General features: G+C 38.8%; 1 protein-coding gene across 1 annotated transcript in view; it reads left to right on the forward strand.

The window, feature by feature from the left end:
• Positions 1–190: 190 nt before the first annotated feature.
• NAA30 (N-alpha-acetyltransferase 30, NatC catalytic subunit) overlaps positions 191–20,519 on the forward strand; it is a 252,650-nt gene continuing 232,321 nt past the window's right edge. The window contains exons 1-2 of the mRNA XM_044074435.1: positions 191–288; positions 462–1,179. Of these exons, the coding sequence (XP_043930370.1) occupies positions 218–288; positions 462–1,179 (789 nt within the window). The 5' untranslated portion in view covers positions 191–217. The remainder of the gene's footprint in view (positions 289–461; positions 1,180–20,519) is intronic.

Genomic DNA, 20,519 nt, shown 5'->3' on the forward strand with positions numbered 1-20,519 from the left:
ACCAGGGTAATACATAGTTTTTCAGCTGTATGAACTGTACGTCATATTGCTTTATTCACGATCTGTTGCATAAATCATTTTATATACAGGTCTACTAATATACTGGAACGCTACAACAAAATGTATTAAATTAAAACAGTTCAGCTTCTACTGCCAAGCGTACACCCTTCAAAACCTCTAAAAGCAAAGGGATTGTCGTAAACAGGCTTGAAAGTTGATGAAATACGTCAGTAATGCTTTACGGTTGTTAGTGAGAGGAGAGTGGAAACAGGGCAGAATATACTCTGGGTTAGTTAAAGAAATTGAGCACCTTGTAGTAAATGTTGTCTTTTAATTGGGAAACTTGTGTATCTTCATAGTTTAGGTGTACTGAATGTATTGTTTTTTATTGGTTAGTTGCCTTGTGACTTGTTTGTTTTCTCATGTTGTTTTTCGGTTTATGTCGCTGTGTGTGTTTCTAGGATGGCTGATGTACCGTCTGGGCCTAGCGTGCTCTCTCCACCCCCTCCTGAAATCTCACCCTTTTCTGGGTCCGGGGTTGCCTTAGCCAGTGCTTGTAACTTGGTGGAAGAAGGTAATTCATCAGGAAGATACACTAATAACTGTGCACACGCAGACGACACGGATTTAATCGAGGAGTCAGAGGGGAAGGCAAGAAGTACTGACGGTGGGAAGGGGCATCATTGTCATCGTCCTTTGAATGGTTTAATAAATTCTGATTTACATCATCATTTAGCAACTTCTTACAAAACTGAAATTGCACACAAAGGTGGTAATGTTAAAGAGAGTTCAAAAACAGGACAGTTGTTATCAGAAAACAAAACAGTCGGCAAAACAAAAGGTGAACTGCGATTAGTTGATGGATCTAGTAATAACATATGTCATGCAGATAATCGGAGGACTGCTGAAAATGACAGTCATGACAGAAATGGACTCGATCAGGTTAATGCACAAAACGAGGACGCACTAACCACTTCATTAGCAGCTTGTTGTTTACAAGACTCTGAAAAGGATGGTGGTCAGCCAGAAAGAAGAGACATCACAATATCGTATGTTCGTTACGAATCTGAGCTACAAATGCCAGACATTATGCGGTTGATCACCAAAGATCTTTCGGAACCTTATTCCATTTATACTTACAGATATTTTATTCACAACTGGCCGCAGCTTTGTTTTCTGGTAAGTGGGTTAAAGGGAGGTGGTCTTAGTTGAGTATAAGATTGTTCACATTTATTTCTGTTTAAGAGCAATGTGTGTATCAGTGGAAGCAAAGAACATTACATACAGTCACGGAAGTGTATTACTTTTCAGCTGTAAGTACAATGTTATGTTAATGGTGTCTGTCACATTTGGATGATTGTGTGTTAAAAAAAAATAACCATCACGGTAGCTTTCTAGTTAAATGACTACTCGGAGGAGACCAGGCACCTTCCCAGAGTCTCCTTTCTGGCCCAGTGGCATTGACAACCGCACGTAGTGCAGGGGTCCGGAGTTCAATCTGCGTATTCAGTGTACGTATAAGAGTAGGTGTTTTCCGTCCCGTTTAGTCGACTGTGGTATGTGTTGTGTTTGGATGCTTGTATGTGAAAAGTCACCATTCTGGTGGTTTATTGGTTTGAAAGGTAAATCAACTTTTAGGAGAGACAGGCACCTAGCTGCCTGGCGATTCTTTCTTTGCTGCTCCAGTAGCAGTGACAACTGCATGGAGTGGGAGGACTGGGTGCATTCCCTTGACAAGGGTCAGTGTTGTCCTTTCCTGGTTAGTTGTCTGAAGAGAGAGAGAACTCCATAGCCAGTTCTCTAATCATTGAACAACTGTATTAACTATTTATATATAATATTGTCATTGGTCTCATTGTGAGCCTTGACATTTTAAAACCAGATGGAGAATGTGATCATGTTTTTTGATTTATGTCAGTCTGTTGCAAACTAGAAGAGGTTTGTGTGTGTTTCAGATCTTCATGGGGATTATGTAAGTAGTAACAAGTATATTGGTAGTTACACTGGTGGATAAGTATGTACCCTTTTTAAGTACTGTTTGCCTTTTTTGTAATGGCAGCGAGTATTTGGGTGGTGACCTGGAATGGTGGCATCAGTGTAAGAACTTAGCTGTACAGTGTGATATGGCTTGATTAGCTGTACCTTTTTTGTCAACTGATACACATTGCAAACTGTTTACCTTAAATCATTAAAGGTTGTTCATGTGTGTGTTGCCAAAGGAAATCCCTTACTGTAATGTGTCTGAAACTAACATGCTTAAATAGACTTGACAAGAAACATCTGTCACAAAGGAGGTATTCTCTTGCAGCAATTCTTAATTGGTTCTGTGGCTGTTTAATTTTGGTGGTGGCATTTTCTTTAAGTACTGCGGCAAATACACAGATGCACACAAGCTGTGTTTTCTCACTGCAACATTTAATACTTTTAATTTTCTTCCTTGTAGTGAAATTTTTGTTTAAGAAGACTGTTCATGTGAAAGCTGTTATGTTAAATCAGGATTCTTGACTTTTTCTAAACAGACAGATGTAAAGCAGTTCCTGTTACGAGTGGCTGTAGAATATGCATCTAAGAGAAATGGGATGCATTTTAAGTAAAGGAATGTACACTGTTGCAGTTTAAGGTAGTAAGATGCAGGTACCTTGAGGTATTGTATTTCCATAAAGTGCACCATCGTTGTGGTCAGGCATTTGGTAAAGGGGAGAGAGGGGGGGGGGAGGCAATATAGGGAAAGAACTTTTGCAGATGAGGTAACATTGCAGAGAGGATGCATGGTAGATGTAGGGTTAGAGCCGTTTAGGATATTGCTGACAGTAATAGAATCTTGTATGGGATAACTTTTACTTTTAAAATTGGTGTAGTGCTGCTAACAAAAAAGACAACAGTGGAAGTGTCTTGATGCCAAAGAACATTAAGGGACTCTACATTTGTGGTATAGAGAGAGGGTAATCTCAGTGGACAGCAGTGACACGGTATATAGTAGAGTCTGAAATAGTAAGAATGTAGGTCATAGGATGAAAAGCCATTTCTGTGCCTTAAATTGCCTGTTTGGAGCTAAATGTAGTAGTTCAGTGGTATGGCAAGTTAGCTACTTGTCAAAAAAAGTAAACATGGTAGGAGCTGGCTGTACATCAGAGTGAGTATAAGTTTTGTTGGAAATTTGGGAAGAGTAAAAATAATTTCAGTTAACCTGTTTAACTAGTGCACCAGGTCAAGGAAAAGGAACTGCTTCAGATGGTAACTGGTTCATTGAGGTGTGTTGATGTATAAGCTGAGTGTAGGTTTTGTCAGTAATGAAGACTGATGTGCTCATCTATGTTTCTGGTTGTCTCCAGGCAGTGCTAAACTAACAGTTTAATTTCTGCATTCTGTCATAAGTTTTACTTCTTGTTTTATTCATCAAGTTCTCAGTTTTGACCCTGCAGCTTATTTATAAAGCTGTTTTTATTTGTGGGTCAGTTCAACCCAATAAGCACAATTTCCTCCTCTCTTCTAGGGTGACCTAAGAGTGACTCAAGAATTGTACTGGTTTTCCACATCCCTTTTCTGTTTTTCTGCTTCATTTCCCCCACTCAAAAAAAGAACCTTCTTGGAATGCATAGATGACTTTATACTCATTCTTCTATCTTTTAAAAGATGTTACGTGAAATGTGGAATCTGATTGGAATTTTTGGATTAATTTTGTTCTCATGTCTCCGTATACTGAAGTGTGTTAAATGATTAGGTGTGCAGGGTGTAAAAAAAATTGCTTCCTGGGGACATGTCAAGTAAAATAGTTCAGAGAGGGAGGATGAGCAAGAAAAGGTTAGTCCTGTTTTCATTGTGTAGGGAGGAGTTAAGTTCAGTAAATGAGTTAAGGATGGGCTTTTGTCTTGTAAGTATTTTTTAAAAGTTCAAAGTGTTGTACCTGAGTAGAGAACAGAATGTTTTGAAACAAGTGAGAAAACATGAAGGAATGAGTGAATGAAGTTCGAATATACATATTTGACTGGCGGAAGTGCATATTCTGGAAAGACATTTAAACGCATTTAATCTTTCATAAGTTAAGTGAAAGATTCGTTTACATGTATTTATTAAGCAAGTACCCAAATAATTGATTTGAAACTGTGTTTTATGTGGGGTCAATGCTTTTAAGATAAATAGATGGGCATTGTTACTAAATTGAATGCTGAAAAATCAGCAGTGAATAAAAATAATTGTGCTGTAGTATGATTCCCATAGCAAAGTTGTTTAAATGTTTTCTGGTCATGTCTTCAGTAAAGTTTGTATTGTAGTGGTATACAGTTACAGTGAAAAGTTAGTACACATTTTAGCCAAGTATATACAGACATTAGGCAGTTGCAAATTGTTTTAACTGACTAACTTTATTAGTATAATTTTTATTTTAGCTTGATAATTATTGCATTTATAGGTGGATTTGTATGGTGTAATTTTTGTTCTTGGTTAATATGTTTAGAATGTAGAGAGAGAACGAACATGGTGCATGGTCTTATTCTTGAAGTGCACTGAGGATTTTAGAACTTGTAACAAGGTGTAGTTTAAAAACTCTTTTCTGCAGATGACCATGGAGAAAAGCTCCAATGTATTACTTACTTATTTATTTTATTTATTTGACATTTGTTATTACGAATGTTTTTAAAGAGACGTTCATTAATGTACGCAAAAATAGGTTAAGTAATATATGTTAACAATTAGATAATATATTTTCTATTTAGAATATATTTATATGAAGTAAAAGCAAACTATTACAGTTTAAAAGATTCTTATACTTTAGTAGATGTTGAACATTGAGCATTTGAAGAGGTGTATTAGTTGGTTTGTCATATGATAAGTGCTTAGAAATTCAACGAAGTGGCAGTTGAAGAAAGGAGCCGAGTAGGGCAGAAAACGTTAATGTTGTAGTTGAGAGGTGTGGTGCAAAGCAGGTTTATATATAATTGTATTTATGGATATTATAAGGTTTATATTAGAAGTATAGATGTGGGACGTGAGAACTGTCAAAAGTATGTATATGGCTGGGAGAGGCTAGTCAATTTTGACACATTTTACTATAGTATCATTGAGATCATTATTGGGTGTATTAGTACTGTTTTTTTGTATATGGTGATTTAGTGCTGAAAAAGAATTCCAAGATTTCTAGCAGATAAAAATATTGTATAATTTTAAAATGGTTCTTTTTCTTCTGCAGGTTTTATAAACTTTTGTAGGTTTATAGGGTTATAAGTGTACTAGACTAATGACCAATGGGGCCTTTATAAACCTAGTAAACATCCCAGATGTTTTCCGCAGGTTTATGTGCTGGCCTTTGTATGTCTAGCCTGGCTTCCCAAATATATCTTGCAAGTTTATATGCCTTAGAGGCTATGTAAGATAGGGCAAGTTTTGCAGGCTGCGTCTGTCCATTTGAGAGACAGTGCTAGACCCAGGGTATATTTCTGATTTCCCATCCATTAGTTTGGATCGCTCTTAAGTAGAGTTAGGGAAGAGCTGTGCTTGATTTTGATGGGAAGCCTGTTTCAGAGGAAAGGAATTCCCTGAGTCACTTATCTGTCCCTCCAACATGTTCTGTTTCAATCCCAAATAAAGTTTTATTCCCTAGATTGGTATTGTTTTGTGGATATGCAAAAGGTTCACTTGTTAATTTCTGCAAATCTTTTGAGTTTATAATGCCATGACGGGAGTGGACCCCATTCCTAAGTCAAAGTACGATTAGAGTTCATGAAATTAGTATTGTTTCAATCTTTGTCACCCAAAAGTGCCCTTTGTAGCACCTGCAGTGTGCCAGGTAATGACTCCTGCAATTTGTACGAAGTTACATGTATTGGTAACATATCTGAATACGAAAGACCTGTTGCTCTTACTACTGTTGGAACTGTCTGGGTATCTTCCACATTGCTCTTATTTCTTCCTGCAAATCTTAATATTTTATGACTTTGTCTCTCTCTCTCTCTATGTAAGACACTGTAGTCACTGGGTGTAGTGATTTCAATGATCAATGGTACCTTTTGTCTTCTTTTTATGGATCACTATATCTGGATTTCTGGCATCTGTCTTTTGAACTGTTGGTAATGGGTGATCCCATGTGATGTAGACTTTATCATTTTCTATGATGCTTTGTGGCTGATGTTTCCAGTGTTTTTCAGCCACTTCAATACCATAATGTTTGCACAATCCCCTGTGCAACAGTCTTGCCACATTATTATGCCTTTCGGTATGCAATACTTCTGCCATTAGTATGTCACAACCAGCAACAAGGTGTGCGATTGTTTTCAGTTCTGTTTTACAAAACCTGCATTTGTCTGTTTCTCCCACATGTTCAATGGACTTTGTAAACCAACATATATGTAGCCCACTATCTTGAACCGCCGATATTGATCTTTCATCTTTTGGTTTGAATTAGCTTCTCCTTAACCATTTCTACATTTCGATCCTGATCACAATGATGTTCTTCCCGAAGTTTTCTATACTTGCAAGTATATTTATGCATTTTCCCCATTTCTTGCATTCTTATCTAATCCCTCACCTTATATTTTTTATTTTTATTTTTTGGCACATTCAGTTGCTGCCTGATTTTATCTACTTCTGGTTTGATTTCCATTCCTGCATGACGCTGATATGCTTCTGCTAGACTTGGCAGGGAAGTCATTTTGGATTTATTCTCCTCCGGTTTCAAAACTTTAACTACATTTGGGTCTTGTGAGCTCAGCGTGTGCAGTCCCACGATTGCAGAACTGTACATGTAATCAATTTCAATGTGGCCCATACCTCCTTCGGAAAGGGGAATATATAATCTTGATTATGCACTGACTTTTATAAATCATTTGGTGAGCATGAAGCGTTCTTCTTGTTTTCCTGTCTAATGTATTCAATGCATTTTGGGGCCAGTCAGTCACTCCAAAACCAAGTTAAGGACAGGAAGAGCAAATTGGTTTATAGCTTGATTTTGTTTCTAGATGTAAATGCTGTTTTCAGGATTAATTTAAGTCTTCTAAAATGTTCCTTACTAAGTTTTATTCACATTTGTTCATGTTTTATTGATTACCTTCATCAATTCCCAAGTAATTATACACTCCCTCTTATTCAGGATTTTGTACATCACATTTTTGCCTCTAACTGATGTTTTCTTGGTGTTGCAGTTTTCCTGCTTTAAAGGTTGCTTTTGCACATTTATCAAGACCAAATGACATTCGTATATCATCTGAAAAAGTTTTGACTACATTTATTTATTTATGTATGTATGTATTTACTGGGTAATATCCACTGGACAAGAAGTTCTTGCTCAGTGGAGATCCGTGGAGAAAAGTTCCAATGAACATGCTAATACAATAGCATAAAAGGTTTCAAGATACATAGAGATACAGGTATTATAAAATAAGGCAGTAAAAATATAGTGAATAGCATACAATGAAATTACAAGTCAGTACAAGTAATAGATACAATATAAACATTTAACAATATACTTTCTCTCATATATACATAATATATAAAGAAAAAAAATGTTTCTATGTTAGTTATGTGGTGGTGGTGGTGTGGGGGGTCCTCACACGATTTAGGCTGTGGCCAGAGTAGTAGAGAAATGGGGTGGAGGGGTTAAAGGTTAGTCTGGAGCAGAGCATGGGCATATCCAGTACGATGGGAAATATTGTTTTAGTTTCTGCTTAAGTATTGCGTATGATCAATAGGATTTGTTGAGGGAGTGAGTTCCAGACTTTTGCAATCTTGTGGCAGTATAAGGAGTCAATAAGAGCTATGAGATTTATTTACTTTAAGTAGAACTTTGTCTGCTGACCTAAGAGAGTTAAGGTTTTTGTAGGATTGGACGAGGTTAGTTAGGGCTGGGCAGTGATCAGGTTTATATATCACTGTGTGAGCAATTAATTGTTTTAGCATGAATAAGTTTGGGAGTTCTAACCATTCCAGTTGTTTGAGGGCAGTACAATGATGTTTTTGGGGTAGGTTAGTTGCAAATTTGACTATCTTGTTATAGCACGGTTCGAGTTTGTTTAGTTCAGTTTTACAGAGGTTTGTGAATATCTGAGAACAGTAGAGAAGTGTGGATAATAAGTGGGTTATTGCTGTAGCCAGTCTAGCTTGGTCTGAAAGGTAGGGTTTAGCTTTGTAGAGTGTTGTTGTTGTGTCTTTCGGCTTTTCCCGGTTAGGGGTCGCCACAGCGGAACTCCGGTCCGCTAATGATTGGTAGTTGATTTTTACGTGCCGAGTTAACCAGCCCTGACGCACAACCTTCAACGAAGGTACGCCCTTTCACGCGTGTCTCCACGCAGAAGACGCTCTAGCTGATAATCGAACCGGACAGCGTCTTACTGTGAGGTGACGACGCTACTGCAGCACCACCACCGCGGATTTTAATATGGACTTTTTTAATAGTTTGAGCTATATGTTCATCAAATTACAATACATTATCTGTGGTAACATCAAGAAGTTTAGTTTGTTCATCTGGTTCTATTTTAGTGCCATTGGAAGAAAAAAGAGAGGGATTGGCTGTTGGCTAGTGAGGAAGGATTTGAAAAGACCATAAGTTTAGTTTTATTAGGATTTAGTATCAGTTGATGGGCTGCAGGGTATTTTTCAATGTTGGTAAGGGCAGTCTGGATCTTCTTTTGAAGTGTCTCGATTGTAGGTGCTGAGCAGATGAGCGAGGAGTCATCTGCATATTTGAATGATGTTTGCAGGACTAGCAGCTGTTATACAAGATCATTGGTAAAGATCGTAAAGAGTAGCGGTCCTAGAATCGATCCTTTGGGTTCTTTTACAGAGATGGGAAGGTGGGTGAGAGTATATTGCCCCATAGAGCAGCTTGCTGCCTGTTTTGAGAGGTAGCTATGGAACCAATTTAGGGCCTCATGGCAAAGGTTATAATTGGCAAATTTGTTTTGGGAGGATTTGATGAGATACGGTGTCAAAGGCCCTTGACATGTCAAGAAAGGTAGCAGTGACAAGTTGGTTGTTTTTAAGGTGGTTTATAGAGTTGGTAAAGCTAATGAGGGCTGTAAAAGTACTGTGTGTTGGTCTAAAACCATGTTGTGTAACAGGAGGTTGTTTTTTGGGAGTGATCAATTTGTGTATACACTTTTTTTCTAGGATTTTTGCTAGTGGTGAGAGTATGCCTATAGGTCTGTAATTAGATATGTCTTTAGAGGGGCCTCCTTTATGCAGTGGAATATGTGATATTTTCCACATGGTAGGTACATAATCAGTAATAGAGCGTTAATTAGGATTGATTGTGGGGTGTGAAATAGATGGGGCAGCTAATTTCAGAAACTCACTTGGTAGTTAGCGGTGAGGGTACATGGCTTTACTTTAGCTAGTAAGCGTGATATGTAGTTTAAATTGGGTTTGTGATGACCAGATGGAGTGGGTACAGAGGGTGGGGTAGAAGTGTTGTGTAATAGGGAGGCTATTGATTTAAGAAAGCGGGAGTTGAATTGGGATTCAATAGGTTCTATAGTATTATTGGTAGTTGGGACTGGGGTAATGGGTTTTCTTGGCTTTAGTAAGTGGTTGACTGCCAACATTTTTGTGGATTTGTTTTATAGCTTAGCTTGCAAGTTTGAAAGTATTGTTTTTTTGTCTACTTTGATTTGTTTCTTAGCTTGTTTTCTAAGTTGTTGGAAGGTGACGAAGATTATCATGACTTTTGTTAGAAAGATAGAGGGATCATGCTTTGTCTCTTAATCTAAGTAGTTGTATTGTTTCTTTTGCAAACCATGGGAGTTTTTTGGTTTTAGAGCGATTTTTTTTTTTCCTGGGTGGGGCAAGTTTATTTAAGATTTGTAGTAAAATGTCATTAAAGTGTTGAACTGCATGATCTAGTTGCAGGGTTTTTAGGGGAGCTCAGTTTTGTTGTTTTAAGAGAGTCTGGAAAGTCGATAGTGAAAATTGTTTTTTTATACCGGATGTAGCGGTAAGTGCCATTACCACAGTTATTTGATTTTTTTCTTATTAGGTATACTGGGTAGTGAGCACTTATTGTCTGGTAGTCAGCCAGACTCGTAGTTGATGTTAGATTATTTGTTAGGCATTCCACCCTTGATTGGATTCTATTTGTATGCTTGACTATGCGTGTAGGGAGTTGTATGTTTTGATGGAAATTATATAGGTTTATAAAGTTCGTTGGTGTATTAGAGGATCATGTGAGCCAGTCTGGGTTAAAGTCGCCTAGTATTACTGTTTTCTGGTTAAAGCTAGTGGAAGCCCATTCCAGCATATTTTCAACATCTTGTAGATTGTTAGCAGGGGGAGGTAGATAGTTATAACTATTGATTTGTGTTGATTTATGTCAAGCCTGGCAGTTAAGATTTCAGAATTAGGGAGGTTAGGTGGGCTAGAGTTGAGTTGAGCTATAAGGGTTTCTTTGTATAGGATGGCTATGCCTCGACCATGTTTAACTAATCTGTCCTTTCCAATGATACTGTACCCATCAAGGAGTATTTCTTCAGATGTAATATGGGGTTTAAGTCAAGTTTCTGTTGCAGTAGTTGTGTCTGGGGAATGTATTGTCATGCCTGCATGGAATTCATCTGTTTTATGTAGGAGGCTTCTATGGGTGACATAAAGAGGAGATCTGACTTTTTTTTTTTTTTAGTGGTAAGGTAGGTGTTGAGGGAGTGGTAGTTCCTGGGTTTGGATTGAGGGTTTGGTTAGTGGGAGTGGTAGTAATTGGGCTTGGTTTGGGATGGATGTCAGGTTCAAGTTTAATTTGGGTAAGTGAGTGCAGGATAAATTTTATTTTGGAGAGAAGTCTGTTGTGTATATAAAGTTTATTTGTGTGGGGCTGTGTATTTGGAAGTACCTCAGTGAGAAACTCTCTGAGAGTGGAGAAATAGATGACGAGAGATGAGGATGGATGAGTTGCTTTGAGTGCAGTATTAATGGGTGAAGTTCTTCTTCTTCTGGCTTTGCCTGGTTAGGGGTCACCACAGCGGATCACCTGTCTGCTCACAATTGGCAGTGGAGGTTTACAGTGCCGAGTTGCCAGCCCGACGCCCAACCTTCCACGGAAGACGCACACATGCACGCACACACTCATGCCTAGGGCCAATTTGGAGTGTCCAATCCACCTACAACATGTCTTTGGGATGTGGGAGGAAACTGGAGCACCCGGGGGAAACCCACATGACCACAGGGGGGACATGCAGACTCTACACAGAAGGCACCACAGCTCAGAATCGAACCAGAGAACCTCTTGCTGTGAGACAGCAACGCTAACCTCTGCACCACCGTGGCCGCCATTAATGGGAGAAGTTGGAGAGGGGTAATAGATAAGATGGTGTGACTGGTAGGATAATAGGGCTAAAGTAGCGGAGTATAGGAAGAATAGCTTTAAAGAGGGCATGATTGGAAGTATTTTATTTGGAAGAAGGGTTGGGGAATTAACTGGTACAGAAGTAAAGGGTTGGGGGATTAAGTAGGGATTAAGTAGTAAAACTATCTGTTGTAAGAAGAATGTCAGATGGGGTTTTAGTGTGTATGTTTAGAAATAGGTGATAGGAGTTGATAGTTAATGATAATAAGGTGAAACAGAACAGGAGTTGATAGTTAATGATAATAAGGTGAAACAGAACAGGACGTAATGGCAATAGGGTAACATAGGAAATATGATAGGAGTAAAGATTGCAGGAACGAGTTAATGTCTTGTAGTGTAGCGAGAGTTGAAATGTGTTAGGTGTGAATAATAAGGTGAGCTAGGTGTGAGGAGGGAAGTATAATTAAGATATAATTGGCTTCGAGTTAGGATGGGGTTGTAGATGGGTGTGGTTTGGATAAGTATAAATTACAGGATATTGAGGGTGTGTGGGAATGGGGGTAGGGCACCGTAGCAGGGCGTACACCCAGGTCTGGAAATCACCCAAGAAGACAATCGGACAGCTAGGAAGGCTTGGATAGTATGGAGAAGGAGTAGGTACAGTGAGTGCTGTTAACTAGAAATGAAACAAGGGAGAAAAAACAGTGGCTGGAGGGAGACCATAAAAACTAACAGAAGTTAAGAAAGTATACCTCTCATGCACAAATATGTCTTATCTGCACTGGACATCAACTAGGAGTCAGCAGGATGCAGACAAAAAGCAGAGTGGAGTAAGATAGGGTGGACAGGGGTACTAGAAAGCAAAGTCAGGAGCAAGACAACAGCGAAGTAAGAGGCTTTAGGAAAAAGTGCGGTAAGGTAGCGAGGGTATTAAGATTTAAAGTGGGAAAATAAGAGTACAGGATAGGTTTTCTAGGCTGCTGGGTTCCAAGACTGCTACAGAAACAACCACCCAGTATTACTGATATAATGACTGGCCATAAACATTCAAAAACGAGCACACTGATTTGGCCATAAGTATTTGTTTCGTTATTGTATAATAGCAATAACCCATGGCTGGATGTGGGCAGTGCTGGGTTTACCCAAGGTTGGCTTTGTTGGGTCACGAGGGCTAGCTCTCTTGACCAAACCACACCAACCATGGGTAAATCCAGCATTACCCCAAACCACACCAACCATGGGTAAATCCAGCATTACCCACACCCATCCGTGGGTTATTGCTTAAGTACAAAACACCTTACAAGGGGGTAAGATAGCACATACTTGCCTATATGTATATCGTGCTTGTTACCTGAGCCAGCTAATCGCCAATAAAATAGTTATTTCCGGCTCAGTCTTGAGTCCTCTCCTGTTTGGCATCTACTTCTCTGAAGTACAGGCTAACACAGAAGGTCTTTGGCTAATGAAGTTCGCAGATGACTGCAAACTAGGAGCCCTAATCGAAACTCCTAATGATGTGGACATCCTACAAAAGGGCCTCACTGAGACAGATGCCTGGTGTCAAAGCCATGGCCTTAATCTCAGTGCCAAAAAGTGCATTGTCATCCCTTTTGGTAAAAACTCTGTACCCATGAAATACCACGGCGGTAGTCTACTTAACACCGAAAGTGTGATAAGAGACCTTGGGACACAGGTGGACAGTAGTCTCTCCTTTTGATAATCACATCACCACAGTAGTCTGGAAATCATTCTAAGTGGCACACCTCATCACAAAAGGTTTCTCATCTAGGAAAAAAGAGGTAATTGTTCCCCTCTACCAGGGGTGTAGCTAGGATTTCAAACTGCTACCCCCCTCCCCAGCCAAGCTACGGCCATTCTCGTAATTCACGGTTCGCTCTTTTAGTATCGATGAAGAGGCATTCGCTGTAATGCCTCTTCAGTAATGTAATATAGATTCACTCAAACTCGGTTCCTTGAATTGAAAATGAACCTGAAAGTCAGTTCTTTGAAAAATGCAGCATGGTAGTTGGGGTAGAGGATTCATGCTTTTGTTTTCTGTAACTAAGGTACAGGTTTTGAGCTTGAGTAAATTACTAACCACCTGCTACCCCTAACTAGGGTGTTTCATTCACACACACACACCCCACCTTCCTCTTAGTGCAAGAAATATGGACAAAGCCTAAAATAAACAGGGACATATATTAAATAGTGCTCTCGTGAACTTAGAAAGTTGCTAGAATAACAGGATTTGTGTTAGTATGAGAAAGTTGCTAGAATAACAGGATTTGTGCTAGTATGAATTTTTCTAAAGGACATGAAGTCTGAAACTCAGATGTGTCATTATTTAGCAACTTCAGCCTTCAATGATTTTCTAGAAAATCACAAAATTTATGAGGAACAGACAAAAAATATGGGGCAAAAATCTGGACATTCTGCAGAATTTGGACAGTTGAGGGGTATGCTACCAACCACACACACACACACACACACACACACACACACACACCTCTCAACCTCTTAGAGCAACAAACCCATAAATAAAATTGAGGCAAAGGCCCCAAAATAGACTTTTTTTTTTTTTTTAAATATTGCCCTTATAAATTTAGAAAGGTAATAGAATAGTAGTAGGTCTTGCATTAGTGTGAATTTTCTGAAGGGTATGAAATCTGAAACTCAAATGTCTGCCATTATTTTCTAACTTCAGTCTTTAATGATTTGCCACTAATTTGCCAGAAAACCGCAATTTTATGAAAAACAGACCAAAAATGTGATGCAAAAATATAAAATTGCCAGACAATACAGCTGGGAACCTGTCAAAAAGGGACACCATTTTAATATGAGCACTATTAACTTGTGCAGCTGACAAAATTAGAGAATCTACATGCATTTCTGAAATAAAAGTAATGTATAACTCTGATCATTAGTTATTTATAATTGTAAAGCCTCCACGTTTTCTTCCAAAATTGCTATTTTTGCGGAGGGATTATTAGGGGGAGCAACATTTTGAGCCAAAATTGGGGACAGTTGAGAGGTTTGGATATTCCTAATTCTATAAAGCGGTTTATTTGCACGTACTTCTCAACCTCAATGCAGGAAATTTGGACAAGGCCAAATATATTGGGGGAACATACAAACAGTACTAAAAATTGATCTTGTATTAAGACAGTTGACAGAATAACAGGTCTTGCTTTAGCATTCATTTTTCTGAAGGTTATGACATCTGAAACTTAATGTCTGTCATTATTTAGCGACTTCATTCCTAAATGATTTGCAAGAAAAGTTTTATTTTGCATTTTACAGCACAAACACCAATAAATATCTGCTAAATAAAGCAATGCAGTCTCACAATGAAACTAGACTTGGCATTAAAACTTCTCTGCCCTTGAAACTCAACATTCATTGAAACAGCATTGAAACCCACATTCAAAGAAAATACATTTTGCCAGTGGCAGGTGAAGATTAACTTTGTGCTGTTTTCAAATCATAGGCCCCTTGCACATGGAACATTCACGTGCTCTTTGATACACCTTCCTGACTGTATTAAATTATATTCCTTGTACAATACAGTATATTTGTTAGATATCTGTAACTAATGAAGAGGTTGCTGCTAGCAAACAACTTTATATTTCATTGTTTCATCTACAAATAAAGTGCCTTTTGCCCTTGAGGAATAAATTGCCTATGTTGCATTAAAAAAAGTGATACACTAGTAATATTGCAATAGGGAATCAATGGCAAACTGATAACAAGTTCATAGTTACTACTAGATATCTTCACCAAAAAGGACAACAGCATCCATCCCCCTTCGCAACACAGTACAGTATCAGCAATGCAACTACCTACTGTGGGAGAAGAACCCACAGCCTTCTGCATCAAAAGCAAGTACACTACCTGTTGTGCTATTAACAATATAAGCAGACTCCGCATAAGCAGCACTAAACTTTAGTTCCCTTGCAGCTCTCGGCTCCTTGTAAAATGTACTCAACACTCAGCTGTATCTCTGAACTTTGCAGCACAAGAAATCTGGAAAAAGCCAACATTTATGGGGGGGTGGACAAAAGCCCAAAAACCAGGGACACATTTTAAACATTGCTTGTATAATTTTGGAAGGTTGCTAGAATAAAATGCTGTGTTACCACCATGCATGTCTTGAACCCAGAACCATATGCACTACAATCAGTGCAACATACCACTATGCTAAATCAGCAGTTTGAAAAATAAGACTGAAACCTAATGGCTATTAGATAGCTCTCAACCTCTTGGCACAAAAAACCTGGACAAACAAAGGCAATAATGAGGGAATACATATTCAGTTCTCACTTCGCACCTTAGCCCAAAAAACCTGGACAAACAACAAAAATAGTAATGGGGGAATACAACTTCAGTTCTCACTTCTCACCACAACTGGGGAATACAACTTCAGTTCTCACCATAGCTCACAACTGTTAGAAATAAAAATCTGAGCAAAGTTCAGAAATGGTGGTGGTTAGGGACTTTAGGCTCTTCTTATCCAAAAGCAAAGGTACAGGGTTTGAGCCTAAACACCTGTTGTATTATGTGGGGGCATTTACACACTTGCTAATAAAAAATAATTTTTACATAGAATAAAAATCTTAGAAAGGTAAATGAAATGGAGATTAGAGTTGACCTTTAAGGACTTTGAAAGTCTGAGACAAGTCTGCAAATAATGATTATTTCTGTAGGCAGCATACTACAACTAGTGTTAAGTTTAGTGAACTTTTACCATATTTAAGGCTTAATTATATGAGTCAACTACCACGTCTCCTGTTCTCATTCAGTATTTCTACCTGACCTACCTTAGCCTTTTCTAGGCTCAGCCTGACCAATATCTCTGTGGTCACTGAGGAGAGCAAGGATTCTGGTGCAGCGTCGTACTGCTGCTGAGGAGTGTGGCCTACCCCTCCTCCATCCAGCTGTAGCTTTATATGCTGTGCAGTCACTGCATTTGTCAGATGTGTGTGCATTTCCATACATATACAACCTCCTGACCACGCTATTTCAGTGATTCAAGGTAGCCTCTCTCCTCTCCTGGATATCTGAGCTGGCTTCAGCCACTTACTCCCATCCTCAACTGACTAGTCTTTGTATTGCTCATGTTGCTAGTCAAACACACATAATCTGGGATGCAGTTTTGGCTTTGTCCCTTTGAACTACAGGGCTGTTCAACTGAATTTATTATTTGACCTTTTAGAAACATTTTATTCAAATAGTTTCTTGAAGATTTTGGCTACATGCAATAACAGAAAAGGGCTGACAACATGAAGCCTTTGATTTAAACATAGCTACAAATACTAGAAGCCTAAGTTATTGAAAAGAAAAAAAAAGTGAATTGTGAAAATGTTATTTATCGCACATAACTGCAAAGCAGTTTATCGTTTCTGTTGAACCTTGTAACAATCATTCAGGACAGTGCCAAAGATAATGTAGCAACACACACACACCGCCATAATTTCCTGATCTGTTTCACACACACTCTCCTTACCTGATAATCTGTTTCCTGCTCGCACTCCTATCTGTTAACGATTGCTCCATTCAAGCCAGATCTGTTTCACACATACTCTCCTTACCTGATTGCTCCATACTTTCCTGATCCGTTTCCCGCAAACACTCCCATCTGTTAAGTAACGATTGCTCCATTCAAGCTAATTTCCTGCTCGCAGCCAGCCGGACATGACGTCAGCTTCCATTCGTCTTCACCACAACACCCAGCAAGCATCCTTAAAGAGCCAACGGTTTTTTTTTTTTTTTAGTTAAAAAGCTGCCCCCTTTTCTAAATAAGTTGTACTGAAATCGGTACAGTGCTTATGCCTCCCGACATCCCTGCCCTCTACTCATCACTCTTTAAACCCATTATAGAGTACAATGCCCCTTTTGGTATGTACCTCACAAGACATCTACAACAACTGGAAAGGCCGCAGAAGTACCTCACAAAGAGGATTACTGTGCTCAAACATATGCCCTACGCAGACGTCTTAAAAACTCCAGCTGTACTCCGTCGCATATCGCCTACTCAGAGGAGACCTCTGCCTAACATACAAAGCTATGTTAAACCCAGAGCAGCTGGACATGCTCCACTTAAGGAAATCCCAATCACTCTGAGCTACACGCTCTAGGGACCTAAACCTTGTCACCACAATAAACAGAACATGCAGGTGGGATAGATTCCTGTCCCAGAGACTTCCCATACTCTGGAACAAACTACCTATGTCCAACCAAGCTCCTCATTAGCACTCTTCAAGAAAAATCTTGCTGACTGGATTGGAAATAGGAAATTCACCCCGGGGATCACTTCTGTGGCTCTGCTCGATGAGCACAGGAATATAATTTTCTTGGGTGGCGAAAGCCAGGGTTCCTTGTTGGCTAGGCTTATATAGACCCTAGGGCCAATAGCCTAGTGCTGACCTATGAGAGCCTTTTGTTGCAGTACAAAGTCCTTTGCAAATCTTGTATCTCTATAATAGCAATATGTCTGGCATATTTGTTTCCAATGTCAGCTAATCACCAACAGTACAAGTTATTCCTAGCTAAAAGTCCTTTGATACAGAGCAGAGACCTTGGTAATTTTGTATCTCTAAAATGGCAACATTTATGGCATATTTGTAACCAGTGCTTGCTAACCGCAGATAATCTGGTTATTTTAAGCTCAAAAAACCTTTGTCACAGTACAGAGTCGTAAGCCATCTTGTTCCTTTAGAGGCTGCACATAGATTGTTTCTATGATCCTATCTCATACTATTTGAGCCAATGGAACTTTGGTAACACACACATTATATTAGCAATACGTACAGACATCTAGTAGAGTATCGTCTGCTGTGCCTACAGCTCAGATTAAGATTAATTCAGTATTGGCTGTTACAACTGGTCACAAAGAAGAGTCATGCAAGACATTTACTCTACTAGACTAAATTAAAATAATAAGGTATAGTCAGCAGCTACACAGTTTGCATCCAACAACTTGCAACGTAAGCAAGCAGCAAAAAGGAGGCATTTGGCAATGATTCATTACACACATTCTGCTGAAATGCATTGAGAACAATGTTAAAGTGTTAATTGCAAACAGTAGCATACTAACAAAACAAAGAATTGGGAAAGATGGCTTTTAATCAGCTAAACACTTGCATGGTGGATGGCAATACAAGCGGCAAAGAAACGCACAGCAGCCCAGAAAGAAAGAAGTTTAAAAATGGTGCCCACACACCCAAGGCACCTATGAAAACTAAGGTCTGGAAATTAGGGGGAAAGGGTTTGGATCTGTAGTAAGAATGACATGACACCCAGGTCCAGAAATCGCCCAAGAAGACAGACAGCTAGGAAGGCTTGGATAGTATGGGGAAAGGAGTAGGTACAGTGAGTGGTGTTAACTAGAGATGAAACGAGGGAAAAAAAAATAGTGGCTGGAGGGAGACCATAAAAACTAAGAGGTAAAGAAAGTAAACTTCTCATTCACAAATATGTCGCATCTACACTAGACACCAACTAGGAGCCAGCAGGATGCAGACAAAAAGCAATGGAGTAAGATAGGGTGGGCGGGGTACTAGAAAGCAAAGTCGGGTGCAAGTAAAAGGCTTAGGAATAAGTACGGTAAGGTAGGGAGGGTATTGAGATTTAAAGTGGGAAAATAGGTAGGGAGGGTATTGAGATTTAAAGTGGGAAAATAGGAGTACAGAATAGGTTTTCTAGGCTGCTGGGTTCCGAGACTGCTACTGCAGTAAGCACCCAGTAAGCATTACTGATTAGTACAAAAACACCTTACAAGAGGGTAAGGTAGCACGTACATACAGTGGTTGCTGGATACTTGTAGATGTCCGCAATTTGCAGTTGTGCTTTCAGTTCTTCATCTGATGAGCCATACAGTTGTAAGTCATCAACAAAGAACATGTGAGGTCTTTACACTTTGTTGTTTTCTAAGAGCCAAATTATAACCATGGCCTAATCTGTTAAGTAAATAGCTTAAAGGGTTAAGGGCAGCAGCGGTGATAGGGAGTCACCCTGGAATATCTCCCTTTGAATTTTTATCCTTGGAATAATAATTTGTCCTTTATCATGGCTTAATTGCAAAGTGGTTTTCCACTATTACTGGTTACTGTAATGTAATTGATCAGCATAGGGTATGTTATGTACATTTTAAGCATGTTTTATCCATGCATGTGGGATACTATCAGATGCTTTTTTTGTAGTCAATCCATACCATACTTAGATTTTTTCCCCTTTTTACAGTTCTCCATTTTGACTTTAGCAACAGGTAATCCTTTGTTCCATATGACTTTCTTTTGTTACCCTTTTGTTCTATTGCCGTGATTTAATTTTTCTTCTAAATGACTATAAACTCTGTCGGCATCAATTACGGTATGTAGTTTCTGCGTCGTCAGAAGGCAAGTTATTGGCCTATAATTTTTAGAGTAACTTGCATGTTCACTCTCGAGCGTTGTGTTTTTCCTGTTAACCAGGTTGGTGTCTGTCTGGGGTGCGCATATAAATGGTTCTTATTCATGTCTAAATCTTTGTGCAAAAATGTTAATACTTTTAACCAGAAGTTAGGTACTGCAACTGGGCCTGGGGTTTTCCAATTGGAGGCTTTTCTCATCTTTATCTTAATCTCTCTAGCCATTACCTCATCCCAGTTCATATCCTATACCTTTTTGATCTTTTTTATTCTTTCTTTTACTTTTTATATCCATTTAGCATCTTTGTGTATCTATTTCTTCTTTTTTGGGTGGTGTTTCAATTCCTTTTGCCTTGTTTTCCAATTCTGTATAGAACGTTTTGGGGTCATCATTAAATTGCTTATTTTGTACTTTTCCTTTATATTTATCTTCTAAGTTTTTCTGTCTGTGCTGAGATTTTTAGTTTATTATTTGAAATGGTGAAAGATGGATCTTGATCAGTTATACTACGGATTACTTTTATCATGTCTATTTTTCTGAGTATTGTTTTGATCTGTTCCATCTTCTATATACTCTTCTAACAGTGACACTTCTTGTCTTAATTGCTGTGGTTCACCAGAGTCGAATCCAAGGATGACCTGTATGCCGGGCATAGATCTGTTACTACATTCATGATGCTGTTCTCACTAGTAGGCTGTTTTGTAACTCTTCACTTTTTCATGAGAAAAAAATAGTGCTTTGAAGTTCATCATACATTTCTTTTGTCTATGTACTCAGCTTTGTTCCCCATTCTGCTGGAAGAGTAGATGATTAAGAAACCAGTCGTTTCTATTGTACTGTCTTGAGTATGATAG

The sequence above is a fragment of the Protopterus annectens genome, chromosome 6.part0, assembly GCF_019279795.1.
Source record: "Protopterus annectens isolate FY-2018-M chromosome 6.part0, PAN1.0, whole genome shotgun sequence".
NCBI lineage: Eukaryota > Metazoa > Chordata > Ceratodontiformes > Protopteridae > Protopterus > Protopterus annectens.